The 19,611-nt window shown below is 36.8% G+C and overlaps 1 protein-coding gene across 1 annotated transcript in view; it reads right to left on the bottom strand.

Annotated features, from left to right (window-relative positions):
- The window catches only part of OFCC1 (orofacial cleft 1 candidate 1), a gene marked incomplete at its 5' end in the record, with an annotated part of 268,883 nt that overhangs the window by 213,829 nt on the left and 35,443 nt on the right, over positions 1-19,611 (bottom strand). Inside the window, 2 exons of the mRNA XM_032648945.1 lie at positions 12,880-13,037; positions 14,591-14,696. Coding sequence (XP_032504836.1) covers positions 12,880-13,037; positions 14,591-14,696 — 264 coding nt within the window. The remainder of the gene's footprint in view (positions 1-12,879; positions 13,038-14,590; positions 14,697-19,611) is intronic.

Below are 19,611 nucleotides of genomic sequence, written 5' to 3'. Positions count from 1 at the left end.
TAATATATAGTAATCCTATTAAAGCATTCCTCCAGATGTTCTGAAAGGGTATCATATAGGCAAATGTCAACATATTTAGTGAAAGTGAATAAGAGAATGAGAGAGAGAGAGACAGACAGACAGACAGAGACAGAGAACTGATAATGGAAGCTGCAGCCCTTCATAACCTAATCTTGGAAATGACATACCATCACTTCTACTGTATGCTACTGGTCATACAGATCAATTCTGGTACAATTGTGGGAGGGGATTACAAAAATATATGAATAAGAAGAGGCTGGATCATGAGTCCATAGTAATTATGAAATCCAGACAAATGTTGGAAGTTCCTCAAGATCTGGGAGTAATTCTCTGTGGCTCTCAGCTGTGTCCTCTGGATTCTTGGTTCCATCTTCTGGATCTTCCTTCCTTTTTTCATGAAAGTTAGCACAAGTTTGCAGCTAAGTAGTTTTCTCACCCTTCTTCCTGCCAGTAGAATTTTAGAGCCCAGAGGCCTCTTTTTATTTTGTCCTCTCTCTCGTCTTTTCAATCAAAGCAGGAGATTTCTCTGCTTATGTAATTCCATTTAAGACTTTGTAAGTCTTTCATGACTCTTAGTGGATTCTACTGCATTAGACAAAAGCCAAACCCACAGATTTCTTCAGGAGAAGACCTTCTCTATCACAGGCTTCCACTGACAGGATGAGGGGCCATAATCTTAAATCCCCCAGAAATCCTGTTGCTTCATTCAGAGGAACTATACGGCACACCCTTGATCCCTTTAGAATGCCTTTTGTCTGAGTGAATACTACTCTGAGGCATCACCTCTGACATTTCTGAAGTCTTAACAAAAGGTTTGACTGTCACATTCTTAGTTTCATCCTTGAGCCATATTTTCCTGGTATTTGGTCTTTGCATGGAAGCCATTTCTTCATTTTATCACCACCTACCATCTTGCAAGGCTGAGAATTTCTTTAAAAAATCACGTCATGACTTATTTGGTTTAACAATCCTTCCTTCAGTTGATCTCTCTCTCCTCACATTTTAAAATAAGCAGCAAGGAGAAACCAGGTGTCACTGACAATCCTCTGGTTGGAAATCTCCTGAGCTGGACCACCCATTTCATTAGGTACTTTTTCTACTTTCCACACAACTACAGGCAACAGTGTTGCTAAAGTCTCTGACACTCTGTAATAAAAATTTCCCTTCCTCCAGTTTCCAATAAGCCTTCACCTCACATCCTTCTCAAAGATCAGGAGGCTTATAGTAGCATCTTCTTCAAGGTCCTTTAGCCTTCTCTAACACTCAACTCAAAGTCCACTACACAGTTTCAGTGCACTCTCACACTTTAAGTTTTGTTACAGCAACACTCCACTTCCAGGTGCCAAAGTATGTATTAGCTATTTATGGCTCCATAACAAAATATCTAAAACTTAGCAGCTAAAAACAACAAATATTTACTATTTCACACAATTTCTGAGGCTTAGAAGCCCAGAAGCCGTTTAGCAGGGTTTTCCTGGTGCAGGGTCTCTCATGATACTGCAATCAAGCTTTCAGCTGGGTCTGCCATTGTCTCAGGGGTCAGCTGAGGCTGGAGAATCTGTACCTAAGCTCAGTCATATGTGTGTTGGCAGGTCTCAGTTTCTTGCTAACTGTTGGTCAGAGGCTCCACACATATCCATGAAAAGGTACAGGAAATTCGAAAGATTGCAACATATTGGTATAGAGGAGAAAAATTTGCCAGGGTCATATGCCAGCAATAGATGTCGTGTTGGCTTGTTGATATTGTGTTTGGCTTGGATAAAAAAATTTCTTAATGCAACTCTGCCAAGAGGGTTTCTAAAAGAGGTATATGAGAGCCATTAAAATAATAGATATTTTCAAGTTTATTACATACTAATTCAAGTGAGAGTTCATAAAAGCAATGCTAATCTACACTTATTGAGCACTTATACCATTCTAAGCAATGTACTTTATTCAGTCTCTCATTCTACAAGCATTTGTTGTGGGTTTGCTTTATGCCAGACACTGTGCTAGAAGCCAGGAATACAGTGGTAAACACACACACACACACACACACACACACACACACTGGAATACTATATCTGACATTATAAAACCTTGTATCTAATAGATATAATAAATAGAAAACAAATGAGAAATGAATAAAACAATGGCAAGTATGGTAAGCACAATGGAGGAAACACTCCAAGGGATATACCATAAAGAACAGTTTTAGGGGACACAGTCGTAGAAAGGTGGTCATGGAGACAGTGATTTTTAAAATGAGATCTGAGAGGGAGGGAAATAATTTAGTCATGCAGAGATTAGGAGAAATTGATCATTGCAGGCAAAGAGAGCAGCATGTGCAAAGGTCCTGAGGTAGGACATGGTTTTGGTATTATAAAAATACTGAAAGCAAACCCCAAGTCTACTGTTGCTCCTAGAAATGAACCTACCTAAGGAGAAAAAAGACCTGTATGCAGAAAACTATAAGACATTGATGAAAGAAATTAAAGAAGATACAAACAGATGGAGAGATATACCATATTCTTGGATTGGAAGAATCAGCATTGTGAAAATGACTCTACTACCCAAAGCAATCTACAGATTCAATGCAATCCCTAGCAAACTACAAATGGCATTTTTCACAGAACTAGAACAAAAAAATTCATAATTTGTATGGAAACACAAAAGATCCCAAATAGCCAAAGCAATCTTGAGAAAGAAAAACGGAGCTGGAGGAATCAGGCTCCTGGACTTCAGACTATACTACAAAGCTACAGTTATCAAGACAGTATGGTACTGGCACAAAAACAGAAATATAGATCAATGGAACCGGACAGAAAGCTCAGAGATAAAGCCATGCACATATGGTTACCTTATTTTTGATAAAGGAAGCAGGAATATACAATGGAGAAAAGACAGCCTCTTCAATAAGTGCTTCTGGGAAAACTGGACAGCTACATGTAAAAGAATGAAATTAGAACACTCCTAACACCATACACAAAAATAAACTCAAAATGGATTAAAGACCTAAATGTAAGGCCAGAAACTATCAAACTCTTAGAGGAAAACATAGGCAGAACACTCTATAACATAAATCACAGCAAGATTCTTCTTGACCCATCTCCTAGAGAAATGGAAGTAAAAACGAAAATAAACAAATGGGACCTAATGAAATTTACAAGCTTTTACACAGCAAAGGAAAACATAAACAAGACGAAAAGACAACCCTCAGAATGGGAGAAAATATTTGCAAATGTAGCAACTGACAAAGGATTAATCTCCAAAATTTACAAGCAGCTCATGCAGCTCAATATCAAAAAAACAAACAACCCAATCCAAAAATGGGCAGAAGACCTAAACAGACATTTCTCCGAAGAAGATATATAGATTGTCAACAAACACATGAAAGAATGCTCAACATCACTAATCTTTAGAGAAATGCAAATCAAAACTACAACGAGGTTTCACTTCACACCAGTCAGAATGGCCATCATCAAAAAATCTACAAACAATAAATGCTGGAGAGGGTGTGGAGAAAAGGGAACCCTCTTGCACTCTTGGTGGGAATGTAAATTGATACAGTCACTATGGAGAACAGTATGGAGGTTCCTTAAAATACTAAAAATAGAACTACCATACAACCCAACAATCCCACTACTCGGCATATACCCTGAGAAAACCATAATTCAAAAAGAGTCATGTACCACAATGTTCATTGCAGCACTATTTACAATAGCCAGGACATGGAAGCAACCTAAGTGTCCATCGACAGATGACTGGATAAAGAAGATGTGGCACATATATACAATGGAATATTACTCAGCCATAAAAAGAAATGAAATTGAGTTATTTGTAGGGAGGTGGATGGACCTAGAGACTGTCATACAGAGTTAAGTAAGTCATAAAGAGAAAAACAAATACTGTATGCTAACATATATATATGGAACCTAAAAAAAAAAAGATGGTTCTGAAGAACCTAAGGGCAGGACAGGAATAAATATGCAGACGTAGAGAATGGACTTGAGGACACAGGAAGGGGAAAGGGGAAGCTGGGACGAAGTGAGAGAGTGGCATGGACATATATACACTACCAATTGTAAAATAAATAGCTAGTGGGAAGCAGCTGCATAGCACAGGGAGATCAGCTCGGAGCTTTGCATCCACCTAGAGTGGTGGGATAGGGAGGTGGGAGGGAGACGTGAGAGGGAGGGGATATGGGGATATATGTAGGCATATAGCTGATTCACTTTGTTATACAGCAGAAACTAACACACCATTGTAAAGCAATTATACTCCAATAAAGCTGTTTAAAAAAAGATAAGTGAATGGACAAAATACTGTGATATAGCCATACAATGGAATATTTTTCTGCAATAAAAAGGAATAAACTATCCAAAAGAAAAAATACTGAAAGAAGATCCCCGTGACTTAAGTACAACTACCAGAAGAGGATATTGGGAAACTGGATTAGAAACATAAGCAGGAACTAAATCCTGCTAAACCTAGAGGTAATGTTAACAAATCTACATGTTATATACAATTGGGAAGCCAGTAAAGGGTTTAAGCAAATGAATGATATTGTCTGATTTAAATATAACATGATGAAATTTTGAAAATATTAAATCATGTTTATGCATTCCTCTCTCCTATAACTCATGCTTCTCAGCAAAAGTCAGCTGTTGTGGCTTCGAAAATTAGAGAGGGAAAATGCCTCCTCAGTGTGGAAGGCATTAGAAAGAAGTCATAATAAAAAAGCAAGAGGAACCGGGGAACCTCCCCCCCTTTTCCTCCCAGTGGACTGTGAATTGGAAAGGAGGTAAAAGTGAGAGAAGCAGGCAGTCGAGTGTACGTGTGTCATGGCTTTCTCTCTCCTCAACACTTCCTCTCCAAGGCAGAAATTCTGCAGGAGATGAAGGAGTGCGAGATAGTTTGAGGAGAAATTCAGGAACAGATAGGTTATGCCGGGTTGCCAATTAAAACTGAGAAGAGATCACGTTCCATAATATCCCACGCACCATCACGGCGGGTGTGATATTACTGCGTCAGAGTAAAAGAGGTGCTTTGTTGTCTTTAAGCACAGAGAAAGCCCAAGTTTAGGGTCTGTATCAGTGAGGCTCCTGGTAGAAACAAATATACTCTCAAAATTAGATGATTTGAAGGGGAAAGATTTATTTACAAGGGCAGTATTACAATGCTGTGGATTCAGAGACAGGTTGTTAGCACCACTAGGCTTGAAGGGATGAGAAGACAGAGAAGTCACCAGACCCTCCAAAGAGGGAGTCATGGAGAGTCACCTATTTTGTGTATAACAGTGACCCTGGGTGGAGGGAGAGATAGAGCCAGCTCAATGCAGCCTCAACTTCACAGGGAGAGAGGAACTAGTCCCGGGACTTCTATCTTCCCTTCCTCCTATCCCTTAGCAAGACTTCCCATTGACGGAAAGCAACCGGAAGCCAGAGGGCACAGGAACCCTCACATTTCAGCCTCGTGTGGCAGAGAACACCATTGAGTTAGGCTAGTAAGCTTACTAAGGAGCAAAGGGTACATGGAGAACAAGCAGCAGGGTGAACCATTCAACGAAGCTATAAAGTTTCACTGATGAATTGGATGAGGAAGACATCAGAGCCTCTGGCCGCCACCAAGAGGATGGAACTTAGGTGACGAGAATTAACAAAGCCACTGAAAGACACTGTTAAGCCCTTTTGTAGGCATCATGTCGTTTAATCCTTACAACAGCTTTATGATGCATACACCGATAGTGTCATACTTATTTTACAGATGGGCAAATTGAGGCTGAGAGATCTCAGTGCACTTGCCCAAGCTTACAGTATGTGGTGGAGCCTGGAGCAGGCTCTCTGTGGTTCCAAAGCTCAATTCTTGACCTGTGTAACTGGTCCTTCGTACCATCAGATTGCCTTCCTTGAGGGTACATGCACAGGGTGACATTTTTTTCAATCACTTGACCCTATATATTTTATTTCCTGTTACTAGCTCATGAAAACAATTAAGGTTTAGATCAATGGATCTATATGGTCCTTTGGAAATAAATAGAAAGGGCCAAAGAGCAAAACATTATTAAATCTTACAAAATTTCCCTCTGCACCAACCATTTTTCAAAAAAGATCAAACAGAGCGAATGTGGTTTGCAAAGAGAATGTACTCCCTCATGAAGCCAGCTATTTTCAAATCTTCTCAGGTACTTGAGAAGCATCAATTATTTATTAACAGTGAACTAATTAAAATTTATCTCTTCATTAAAGGAGATTTTATCACAAATTTTATTATGTAACAATTATTTCATGCAGCTTTAGTCATATTTCATCAGTTATATAAAAATAATTCTTCTTTTCTATAAAAATTTACTTTGGAGTATTTCACAACCCAGACTTTCCACCATATCCTATTAGTCTGAATAAGTGATGGTTTGCTATAACTGGGGATTACATGGGGAACAATTTGACAAAAATTGTCAGTTTGATAAATGAAAAATTGAGATAGCAATGTTTTCCTTATTTGCATAACAATCCAAACAAAATTCAAAAAATCTCTAACTAGCTATCACTAAATAATTTAAGTACTGATTTTCCAGAATTATCTCTTTAGATATCCCTACCCCAGACAAACTTTTCTAACAGAAGTATGCAAAAAAAAAAAAAGATTCAAGACGGGCAAGATTTTTCTAGATCTTTGTTTCTTCAAAACAACAAAACAGGATAGTCACTCCATATGCTGCTGGATTTTCCATAAATATGTATACATCCTTGAAAACTATTTCTGGTTCCTTAATTCTTTTTTTTTTTTTTGACGAGTAATAAAAGTCACCAAAGAACCAGTTTGATTCTGCAAACTGGGTAGATGCCTATTTTTCATTTTATCTACTACTGAATTCTGTACTTGGGTGTTAATATTCAAACTCATGGTCTTGCCTGTGATAGTGGCTAGTGTAAGGAAGAGGGGAGAAATGAAAGACATAATTAAATTTTAGCCAATATTTATTGAGTGTGTATAACATGCTTGACACTAATCTAAGACTTTATAAGAATCTACTGAATCCTCACATTAACTATTTCAAGTAGATACTACTGTTATCCCCACTTTACAAGTGAGAAAATTGAGTAACAGCAAGGTTAGATCAAGCCTAGAGAACTGGCCTCTAGAACATATGTTCCCAATTCCTACACTAATGTATTCTGAGATTTATAGTGTGTGATTATATTTTAGATGATTTGAATTAACTCTATTTATTCAAAAACAGTGGTTAGTAGGCAAACATACCATGTGGGAAATCATTCCACACTGCAATTACATATTTAGAAATAACAACAATCTAAGTCTATACGGAAAATCATCTCTACACTGGAATTCTATATATCAAATTTAGAAAACCTCAGTCAATATCAAACAATAATATTAACATTGCCTTTAAATTAAATGTCAAGTCTTCAAATTTCTTCTAAAAACTAAAAATTTTCCTGAGCCACACCAACAAACAATATAAGCAAATATATTTAAGTAAAATCTTGCATGAAAATGTATGACATTCTACATTTCTATGTAGAAATACTTTATCTTGTGATTTGACTATTTTAATTTTCAGTTTAAGTACACAAGTACCAGCAACTTTGACACTTGTCAATCTTAAACATATACAACAAGAATATGCATCCATGATATAACTAATAATTCTACTAGGATGATTGAAAATGTAAATATGTCACTGAAAAAAAAGAAACCCAAGGTTTAAAATTATTGGTAAAACGAGAATTATTCTTAGAAGGGCAAAACCTTATTAAAACAATTCACTTTAAATATATCATCTATATTACATGATTAACAGCATTCATAAAGTGACTTAGATTGAAGAATTACCCTGATAGGCATCAAGGTGAATAATATGCAATGATGTCTTGGAAACAGTTTTATCTCACCACATGAAATCCATAAGAATGTTCAGGTATTTTAAACTCTATATTATGTTTCTCAAATACCAGAGTGAGAAGTGAAGACACACTATGGTCAATGAAGAATCCCCCCAAATTCCTTCTCCATATATAGATCATCCCTGAGGGGCTTAACACACTGTGATGTCAAATTCCTTCAACGTATTAGCTACACAGTTATTTTGTTTTTTTTGACCTTGTCTGCGATCTTAAAAGACAGAAAACATCAAAAACTCTAAAATGAAATAAAATGTAAAAAATCTGTAGTCCCCAGTGCTAGAAATGAAGATCATGTTCAAGTTTTCACCGTGAACAATGAAAGTTACCTTTAATTTGCTGTTTCATTCTCCACTCCCTTTTACTCAGAGTGCTTGCGAATCACATCAGGACCTTATAAGAATGGGTTTTCTATTAATATGTAGTGGAAGGTAGAATAAAAGACACGGGTTGAGGAAGTATACAATATGATTCTAAGAAACATAAAATGAATATAAAACGAGTACTTGGGATGAGCCGGTGTAGAGAAGGTATAAGACCTAAGGAATCATGAATACACCACTTTATAAATTCATGAAAGATTCCATAAGTGACAAATTCCTTGAATTCATTTAATTTTAAACAATTTTTAATGACTGCTTTTTTGAGATACACCTAAGAGCTGAGAGGAAAAAATATGTTTCTGATGTTAAATACAAAATCGTGCTTTGTGCCTCTCAACTAGAGGAAAGTAGCTACCATTGACCTAATACCATTAAAATTGTTTCTACAGGTTTCTTGCCTTTTTTTTTGTAGACACTGTATTTTAGAGTAACAAAACACCACAGTTGGTCAAGAGAAGCTGTATCTTATGGAAGAATGACACCTAATAGATTTAGATTAAATGTATAATAAAGCCATAATTTTGAAATCCTTAATAAAATTATTGCTACAGGCAAGGATTACCAATTGACACAATAACCTTAAAAAGTGAATGGCTGGGAGTTCCCTGGTGGCCTAGTAGTTAGGATTCTGGGCTTTCATTGCCACGGCCTGCGTTCAGTCCCTGGTCGGCGAACTGAGATCCCGCAAGCTGCACGGCACGGCAAAAAAAAAAAAAAAAAGAAAAAATAGTGAATGGTTGATGAGGAAGTGGATATTGTTTGATACCAAAAGTAATGTGACACGGATTATTTTTTTTTGTCTCAAGGGGGAAGCAATAGATGAATCAAGCTACCATCACCCTAATCCAATAATCAATTTTAGCATCATAAATGGCAACAGATATTATTCATATCTTAATGTAACAAAGTATGGAATACACAGTATTGTCTCTGATGTATTCCAACCAAAGATATTTATCTTGAATCTAATCATCCTTTTTAGGTCAATTTTCATATTATTGGAGGTACAGGGAATAAGAGAACAGGTTAACGTCACTAGGAGGAGACAATGGGACAAATTTGCCTGGAGAACGTCTATGGTGTACCTGATTCAGTCAATGTCAGGTTATGACTTACAGAAGACCAGATGCAATGTACGGTCCTGACTGGGTCCTGGTTTAGACAAACACGTAGTAAAGGACATTTTGGGAACAGCAGGTGAAATTTAAGTATAGACTGAACATTAGATAAAATTAAGGAACTTCTATAACCTTTATTAGCTATGTTGTTGATTTTGGCTATGTTCTTATTTTTAACGGCATAATGAAGGTTAAATTTTTCTAACCAACCCTGCATGCCTCTTACAAAAATAACACAGTCATTCATGAACTCCCCCTCTTCTGAGGTGTGTCCACTGAGATGTCCAGTCATTTCTTATAATGAAGCTGCCAACAGAAAATGGCCTTTGGTAAGGGACTGGTACCCATAGTGCCCTGCTTCACCGGGTACTGCTAGAACTAGTCAGGGGAATTGGAACCATGAGAAGAAGTTTACATATTTTACTTCTGACTTAATCTTTTAAAATATTAAAAAATGAGTTTGAGGTTGTCAGAGTGGAATGTTGGGTCAAGGAGTCCCAAACAACATAACTTCTTGATTATTACCCTAAATTCAGCATCTTTAAGCATAATTCCTTAAAGGCGTAATTCCTGTTTTATCTATTTCTCTAAAATAGTCCTGCTTCATTAGTTCTCTTTATTGAGCTCATCCAAGAGAGGACAAATATAGCTGGAAAACCTGTCAGTCCACTTAAGAACATGTTTTTAAAATACAAATGTCAAGAGGGAGGGATTAGACACCAGAGTCTCCTATGCTTTGAACCTTCTTCATAGATATTCTCTACCTGTGAAAGAAAAAGTTAAACAGAAGTAAACTAATTATCATAGTGGTCACAGTAATTCTCTAAAAGCTCTTCATCATCTTAGCAAATTTGTTATATCTGTGAAGCCTTATTGAACAGTAAAATAGGATGGAGTCATAGCTAATAATTTTTTTTACCCTAAACTAAAAAATACATATGTATCAGATTCAGTGCTTCAGGTTCTTTTCAGAAAACCTGAAAGCCTGTAATACATCTTTTACATTATATATATACATATATATTAAAGTTGGAAAGGATTTTAAATATGAATTATTCACTTCATTATGTAAATTTTCTTCTTTCATATTCACAAAATCTCAAAGTTGATGATGTGAATTTTAGCCCACACAAATTACCTTAGGGATATTGGATCTAAGAAGATGTAGCAGCAAGAGGGAACAAAATACATTTTAGATATCAAAAAGCCATTTACTAGGTGGTTTTTTCACTACCAAAAACTATATTTTCTGAAATGAAGCTACTCAATGAAAAGGAGGAACGAGTGTTTTGGGAAGCTTGTTTTAATATTTATAAATTTATAATTTTCTCTGCTAGAATTATATTTGTGGGGATTTTCAAACATACGGGTTCTTCTTTTTTAATTTATTTTGTTTTATTTTTGGCTGCGTTGGCTTTCTCTAGTTGCAGAGAGCGGGGCTGCTCTTCCTTGCGGTGCGCGGGCTTCTCACTGCAGTGGCTTCTCTTGTTGCGGAGCACGGGCTCTAGGCGCATGGGCTTCAGTAGTTGTGGCATGCGGGGTCAGTAGTTGTGGCTCACGAGCTCTAGAGCGCAGGCTCAGTAGTTGTGGCTCACGGGCTTAGTTGCTCCGCGGCACGTGGGATCTTCCCGGACCAGGGATCGAACCCGTGTCCCCTGCATTGGCAGGCAGATTCCCAACCACTGAACCACCAGGGAAGCCCCAAACATATGGGTTCTTTTTTTTGACACCATATCTGTCTCTCCCTTTTCGTTGAGGTCATTCATCTTAAGGCTTCCTTAGTATTGTATACTACTTTCATCAACAATTCTTTCAGGAAGGAGTTGATATTCACTAAGGATGAGCAGGCTGATAGTTCAACTTGGATGGCATGTTTATTGAGGGCTTTGTCATAGAAAAGGAGAATCATTGGGAAGCTTCAAGTATGGAGAGATTTTAAGTGAAATAATAGAACTAAAACATGGAGCAAGATGAACAGAGGAGTGAAAACAGATTATTTGAAATCATAGATGGAGATGATTTCTAAATTGTATTACAGAACCAGGTAAAATCTTAAAAGGACCCTGTGGCATCTACACCAAATAAATGAGAATCACTTTTAACCATGGTGACATATTTTATACATACATACACACTAACACACATATATGTTCTGGTCTTTCAGTGTCTTCATTTCACACAAAATGACATTTACATTTTAGGTACTTGGTAAATGTTTCTTCTGTATTGTGAACATATATTTCTGAGTCCCTACTACATAGACAATACAAGAAAAAGCCCTTGTCCGTAAGAAAATTGTAAGTTTGAAACAAAATACATTTAATCTGCAGCATAGGATTAAGAGATGAATGAGTAAAAAGAAGTCAACAGATAAAATGGGGAATTCCTGACTGGAATTATTTTTATATGGATAATAAGAGTACTGCATTGTTATTATATGATTTAATAGCTAATATTTTTATTATTTTAATACCATTTATTGGATCGGGCTCTTTAATTACACACAATAGTTGTGGCAACATTATTTGATAAGAATTATTATCCCCATTTTACTGAAAATTGGTAACCTGAGAGCTTAATTGAGTTGTCTGAGACCACATGTCATAAGATTTAGAGTCTATTTGAATCCATTATTCTCTGACTGTGAAACACAAGTTCATCACTACGCCACGATATTTCCCTCGAAAAATAATTACCTGAGCAGGAAACACCTACAAAAAGCTACTTAAGGTTTTTGACTCAGGAAATGAAATGTTCATCGTTACACCTTAAACACTAATTCCGGAATGGATTGGCGCAAAGACAGAACAGAGGCAGGGAGAGCTGCTAAGATTTTGTTAAAGTAGTTTATGCTTGATACCTGTTACCTGGGAGGCATTCAACTCCCTTAGAAAGAGACATTTTGTTAACATTTGCACTGTTAATGTTTACACTGTTCAGCAATAAAACATTTTTACATTTATTTAAAAGCACCGTAGTTATGTTGCAATTTACTTCCCTTTAATCACCTGTGGGGGAAACACTGAAACGATCAGATATTTACATCTCTCTCTTCTGGTTATGGTTTTTAGAAAAACAGTATCTTCTGAGGTTATTTCAGGGGGATTCCAAACTGCCTATGCATTTGCTTCAGATCACAATCCATACCCTTCCTCCGTCACCCGCCCCACCCTTTCTCATTCTTCAAATTCTTGCTTCTGCATTTCTAATTCCCAGCAGCCATCACCCAGTCCTTCAACAATTACATATTAACGACAAAAATGACAATAATCCAAATCACTCAAAATGTTTATAGGTAGCGATGATCATCACACACGCTAAGAGAAGTCAAATGGCATTTTCAGGAAGAAAGAAGAAAGTGAAGGCCAGGAGTAGGAACGCGACCCAGAGGAAAGCTGAAAAGCTACTTTAATGACAAAGTGGAGATATACATCTTCAGTCCTTAGAGAAAACCGGAAGATGAGTACGATCGTTCCTGGACGGTGAGTGTACAGAGCCCTTGTGCCAGGGAAAAGCCATCCCCACCGCCAGGCTGGACACGTGATCCCGGATGGAGCCCATTAGCATGATCTCAGGTTGTAGCCCAGTGAGGAGCGGATTGAACACGTGACCTATGAAATCCAATCAGACTGCAGTACGGGACATTTGAAACTTAAGAAAAAGCATCACATGGATTTTAGCAACCTAAAATCATTCATTTATGTCATCATTCGTTTACAATTTCAGTGCCTGTCCACTGTTTGACAATGTACTAAGTGCTAAATAACATTGGAATATGACCTGGAAGAAAATAGATTAAAACTGACGTTGAGAAGACTTACCAAAGGTCCCAGATGGCTCTAATATTGTGATTTCTCTTGACTTAACTGCACTGGGGCAATAATTAGAGGATGCATTCTTCTACAAGAAAATAAATCCATGCTCTACGCAGTCACATGCCCCAGTTCTACAGCTCTGGCCTTATTTTATTTCTCCTTTTTTTTTTTTTTTTCTTTTTACCTTCACAGCAGATTCCATATGCCTAATTTTAAGTTTCCACCATTTATTTCATTTTTTAAAAATCTTCCAAAATTTGCTACATATTTTGGAAACCAAAGAATATTTGACAAACTACCTTTAGTTTATCTTTAATATAAAGTATATAGATACATATTAATTGATTATTAATTAATTAATAATGTATATAAATAATACAAACTCCTGAATATATCTCTCCAGACCACTAGATGAAGTTTTGTCCCAATGGGTGCACTTGTGAATGACTACTCATTAACTTTCAGCATGATGTTCTGTCTTCCCGTAAAGCTTCACGTTTCCTTAAACTTTGCATACCTGGTTGTGTGTATTTGAATAATTTAAACCAAAGGCATTAAAACAAAATTTAACATGCAAAATGCATTGCAATGCATTCCTTTGGTTCCAATCCATTATGTAATCATCTCAGATCTAGGACCATAGAATCACAGAAAATGGAATGTCCACATTTGTATTTTTACAAAAATAATTAATTCAACTTCACTGATCATCCTCTTGGGACACTGAGTGCATTAACATTTTAAACAATAATTCAAGTCTCCCACCTCATTCATCTTTGTTTGTTGAACTGTCAGAAGTTTCACTTGGTAGAAACTGGAGTTTGTCAGATGTTCTACTATTCTGCTTTATCTCAATATGACTTTGTCTCTTCTCTTAAATTTCTCTAGCAACTGAGATTAGTTCTGTTGCTTCATAGTATGGGCACGGCTCGGTCAATTAGGTTCAAATTCCAGCCTGCTCTTATTAGTTGTGTGACCTTAGGCAATTACTTAAGATCTCTGAGTCTTAGTTTCCTCATCTGTAAAGGGCAAGTGATAATATTTATCTATTTTATAATGTGAGCAATAAATCAGTTAAGATATATAAAGTACTTGGAATACGTCATGACAGTTAGTAAATAATAAAATATCCATGTCTAATTTAATTATTCATCATTACAATTATTATGTTACACCACGGTGATACTGGACTCTGTAAATATATATTTGCATATAAATATATATACATATATAAATATATATATGTATCAGCCTTTTTTGTTACTCTATCATTTGTTTTCCTTGTTTTCATCTGGTAAGATGAGTCCAGGGATACGAATGAATGAATGAATGAATGAAGCCTTTCCTACCCACCACAATGCTGGCTGAACATCTTTCATGCTTGTCCACTTGTCCCTTCCGGCTACTCCTGGCTAAGGAAGTAGTCAGAAGCTGTTCAGCATTTGGCAGCGTCGTCTACATGAAAAATGACAAACTGCTGAGGAAACAGATCTAAATGGGGACATCCTAGGAATCTAGCAGCCTTAGATAAAGAGAAAGGAGAAATTGTCTGGTTCTACAAAATTCATATTCACCAAAATACCAGCTCTTTTCAGAAATCTCTGTCAAGGTCACCACCATTCATCCAGAATCCTTGGGGTATTTTACTTCCCAGAACTAATCATATGCTTATGATGACCAGGGCACTCTATGAAGGGTTTACCTGAATTATCCCTCTTATTTTCTGTTTTCATATAAACCTCACATCAGTCTTAGATATGGGGACTATTATTATTCCCGTTTCACAGACTGAAACGGAAAACTGAGTCACAGAGACGTCAACTTGCTCAAGGTCACACAGTAGGAAATGGTATCTCTGAGATTCAAACTCCAGTCTCTCTGTCCCCAGAGCCTGTGCTCTCACCTACACGTCACACCCCTGACTTACTGTTCTATGTCATACAACCAAACGTCATTTCTAAGAACTCCACCTAACGGACAGTTAGGTGAATCCAGTAGTTAAACTTTAAAAATGAAACTAACCCAATGATTATAACTGACCTTTATGTAGCGCTTTATATTATTAAAAAACACTTTCAGATACTATTTCACGTTTGTCTTTCTCCACATTATGAAGTAAGAAGGCGAGGGTCGTTCCCATTGTTTTACAGATAACACTGAGCTACAGAGCATCGTCAAACAATGGGCTGTGCTTCAGACCATACAAGTGGAACATGGTATAGCAGGATTCCCAGTCAAGTCCGTTCTTTTGTGACTTGGTAAATTTTTTTTCTTATGTTTTTATCACATGGCACAGAGCCCACCTGTCTGGCTTACAGTTTTGAAAACAATAGGTTAAACATCTTTACCTGCTTTACCTAAAGATATTATGACTGATTCCCACAGGCTTTCCTATTGTTCTGGTTAATTCACATCTTTTTTCAATCTAGAAACACTAGGACAGCCTCACAGAGACCAGCCATTCCCTCCCAGGAACCAAGCCTGGGATGCCTCATTTATCGCTGCCTCAGGTGGTACACTAAGGATGGATAAAGACAGGACAACAACATCATCCAAGGAAACAGACCACGCAAGAACTAATGTTCACAATTCACCTGTATAGGTGTGTTGTAAAAAAATTAACTCATTACTAAAGTCACAAGGCTCATAATTCATGTGCCTGATTACTCTATTGGTTTCATAAATGCACCAAGACGTAAAGTAAAGCAACACTTAAAGAGTAAGAAAAGTGCCTGTCCCATCGAGTCAGCGGCTACTGTGTTACTGCTGACACGTCCTTGACTTTTCTCTCTGCTCTGTAATTCCCTGCACTTTCCTTTACCTACACTGCCTCCAGGTGTTGATCTGACCTAGACTGTCCAAAGTCTTCTGGCAAGCTTTAAAATCAGCTAAACTTCCCCCTGTTGTCTGAACTATGAGATTTCCTCATAGTTGTTTACCTTCAACCCTTAGTGTATAGCTATTTGACCTCAACAACAACAACGTCTCCAGCTATTTTTCTCCAATACTTTCTTTATTCGTTACCTCTTTGACAATGGAAATGGAAAATAAAAATAGAAAAATTACGTTCCAAACATCCTCTGCCCCCCATCACTGCCTTTCTAAGTGTGCTTCCAATCTTAACTGATTTCGTCCCAGTCAAGGAAAAGTAACTGTGATAAATAATAAGTGATCCGACCCCACAGGCTTTCCTACGTCACTACCAGTTCCTAGTTTACTATGTTATAACCTGGTTTGAACTCATGCTCTTTTCCTTGTACTTTTCTGAGCTTTTATTGTATACCAGACAATTTCCTAGATGCTGAGGTACTCAGTAGAAAAGGTAAAGTTCCCCGTTTAGGAGTGTATCATTTATGAAATTCTTATCTGGAAGCCAACAGATAATTAAGTGCTAGAGTGGAGATTTCTCCAAACTCGGTTAGAACTAAAGGACCACCTGACTTTCTCTGGGAGACGTCAATAGGTAAAGGTTTCAGAAAAAGGGGACAACATGTCAAGGGCAAGGAGGCTTATTCCTGCAACCATGAATGATTTGATAATTGCTAGAGTATGAAAGGTGAAGGGCAGAAATGTATGAGGTCAAGTTGGAAAAATTGAAAAGGGTGAGAGAACAAAAGGTCAATATATAGTTCATTGAATATATTTCAATGTAATTTTGTTTGACCTTTCTTTCACTCTTTCAAAACGATTCAGTGTCTCTTCTGTGCTAGGCATTATAGATAATGGGGAAGCAGTTACAGATTTCAAACAGGAAGCGATCAGATCGGATTGTCATAGCAGCAGGCTGATGACACCGCAGAGAGATGGGTGAAGCAGGTATAGTGCAGTGCAAGGTGGCAGGGCTGTCACTTCAGGGATGGGGCCATGGGGCTGGAGAGGAAGAGTGAGATCACAGAAATGCATGGGAGGTGAATGAATAGGCCTGGACGGCTGATGTGACTAAGGACAAGGCAGGAATTGAGGGTGACTTCCAGGTTTCTAGTTTGGATAACCACATAGAAAATGGAGTAATTTTCAATAAGATAAAGAATTCAAGAAGAGGAGGTTGGAGGTGGGAGGGGGGAAATAAAAAACAGGGGAAACCAGTGATGGTGTCGTGAAGGCAGTTTCGTACACAGCTCTGGAGAGCAGGACAGCGATCTGGGTTGGAGATAAAAACTTGAGTCTTCAGATAAAAGCTGAAGCTGTTGTACTGGGTGAGATGCCCTGCAGTAAATGCATGGAGCAGAAAAAGAATCTGGGTTAGAAAGAATTTGAGGAAAAACAGCATTTTAAAGATAGATGGTTTGCTGTACAGCAGAAACTAACACAGTACTGTAAAGCAACTATACTCCAATAAAAAATAGTTTAAAAAAATAAAATAAAGATAGACTGAACAAGAGGACCTAGAGATTAAGAGAGGCCGTAAAAGCAGGTGATCAGGGAGTTTCAGTAAAGTAGCATGTTTCTAATGCTTTGAATGCAATAGCTCAAATAAAATATGAATTTAAAAGTGATTGACTTGGTAACTGTAGGTCATAGAAAGAGAAACTATCCCAGTAGCCATACTGGAAACTAAACATTAGAGGACTGAGAAAAGACTAATAGGAGAAAGAAATGGAGAAAGCAAGGGGACATTATTCTTTCTAGTTAGGGGATGAGGATGATAAATATTTATGGCCATCAGGAAAAAAAAAAGGATAAATGGTCAAGGAAAAGTGTCCGTTTTTAAACTGTGGGTGATTTGAAATTATAGTTCAGTAAAGAGGGAAAAAATTTAAATGAGAGTTTGAAGATTCAGGCAAGAGAGACTTTTGCTTCTACTTAAGTCAAAAACGTCTCAAGAGAATGTCCCTCCCACCTGAAAAATAAAACAAACCTGGATAACCTGCACAATCACAGTTTTTTATAGTCTATTTCAGAGCTAAGGTCAAAAGAAAGCATAATCCAATAAAATACAGAAAATTATTATTCACTCCTGGGAGAGACCTTTATAATGTTTTACCATTTATATTTTTAAAGATATATGTCTTTCAATTTCTTTAAATGTCTATTGACTAGTTGAAGTAAAATTATAATAATAACAATGTATTGGAGGTCATAGTATATTTATAGAAGTAAAATATACAACACCAAGTGCACAAAGCACGGGATTTCACAGTTAGAAATATACTATTGTAAAATTCTTAAATTTTTTTGTGAAGTAGCAAAATGCTTTTGAAGGCAGACTATGATAAGTAAGACTAAGATACATATTGTAATCTCTAGAACACCATTAAAGAAAAAAATCTCCAGGAGGCATGATAAAAACATCAATAGAACAGATAAAATGGATACAAAAAAAAGAAAAACCCGCCTACTAGATTCAGCACGAAACAGAGCAACAAAGAGCAGACAAGACAAATCAAATAACAAGATAATATATTTAAACCCATGCATATTAGTGATTTTAACAGATGTAAATGGTCTAAATATCCTTATACAAAGGAAGAGATTGTCAGACTAAATTAAAAATCTAAGACCAAACTATTCGGGCTGGCCAAAAAGTTCGTTTGGGTTTTTCCATAAGACGTTAAGGGAAAAACCTGAACGAACCTTTTGGCCAACCCAATATATGTCATTAACAAGAAACATACCTTTCACATAAAATTTTGAAAGTAAAGGAATGAAAAAGTAAAAACCATGCAACACTAAGCATGGGTAATCAGATGTGACTATATTAACATCAGACAAACTAGACCTCAAGATACAGAGTATGACCAAAGATAAAGAGGGGCATTTCATAACGATTAAAGGGAAAAACAACGATCTTAAAGGTGTGTAACAATAAAGCTTCTAGACACATAAAAGAACAATTGGCAGAACTAAAAGGAAAAAGAGACAAATTCACAGTCATACTTGGGGAGTTTGATAATTCATAGAAAAAGACCCAAAAAATCGGTAAAAATGTAGAAAATGTTAACAGTACTATCGAATGATTTGACCTATTTGATATTTATAGAACACTACATCCAACAAGAGCATAATGTACAGTCTTCTCAAGGGTACATGGAACATTCAATAAGATAGACCATACTCTGCGCCTTAAAACAAGTTGCAATCAATGTCAAAGGATTAACATAATGCAGAGTATTTTCTCTGATCACAAATGCATTAAATTAGAAATCGACAAGAGTAAGATATCTAGAACTCCCCAAATATTTGGAAATTAAACAACATGCTTCCAGAGAACCCATAGGTCAAAGGCAAATTGAAAAATATTGAACTAAAAAATGAAACTAAATGAACTAAAAACTAAACTAAAAAATGAAACTAAATGAATTAAAAACTAAACTAAAATTGAACTAAATGATAAAGCATAACATGCCAAATTAGTGGAATACAGCAAAAA

This window comes from Phocoena sinus, chromosome 11 (assembly GCF_008692025.1).
Source record: "Phocoena sinus isolate mPhoSin1 chromosome 11, mPhoSin1.pri, whole genome shotgun sequence".
Lineage (NCBI taxonomy): Eukaryota > Metazoa > Chordata > Mammalia > Artiodactyla > Phocoenidae > Phocoena > Phocoena sinus.
Note: the sequence above shows the minus strand (reverse complement) of the source record. Positions and strands in the feature narration are given on the sequence as shown.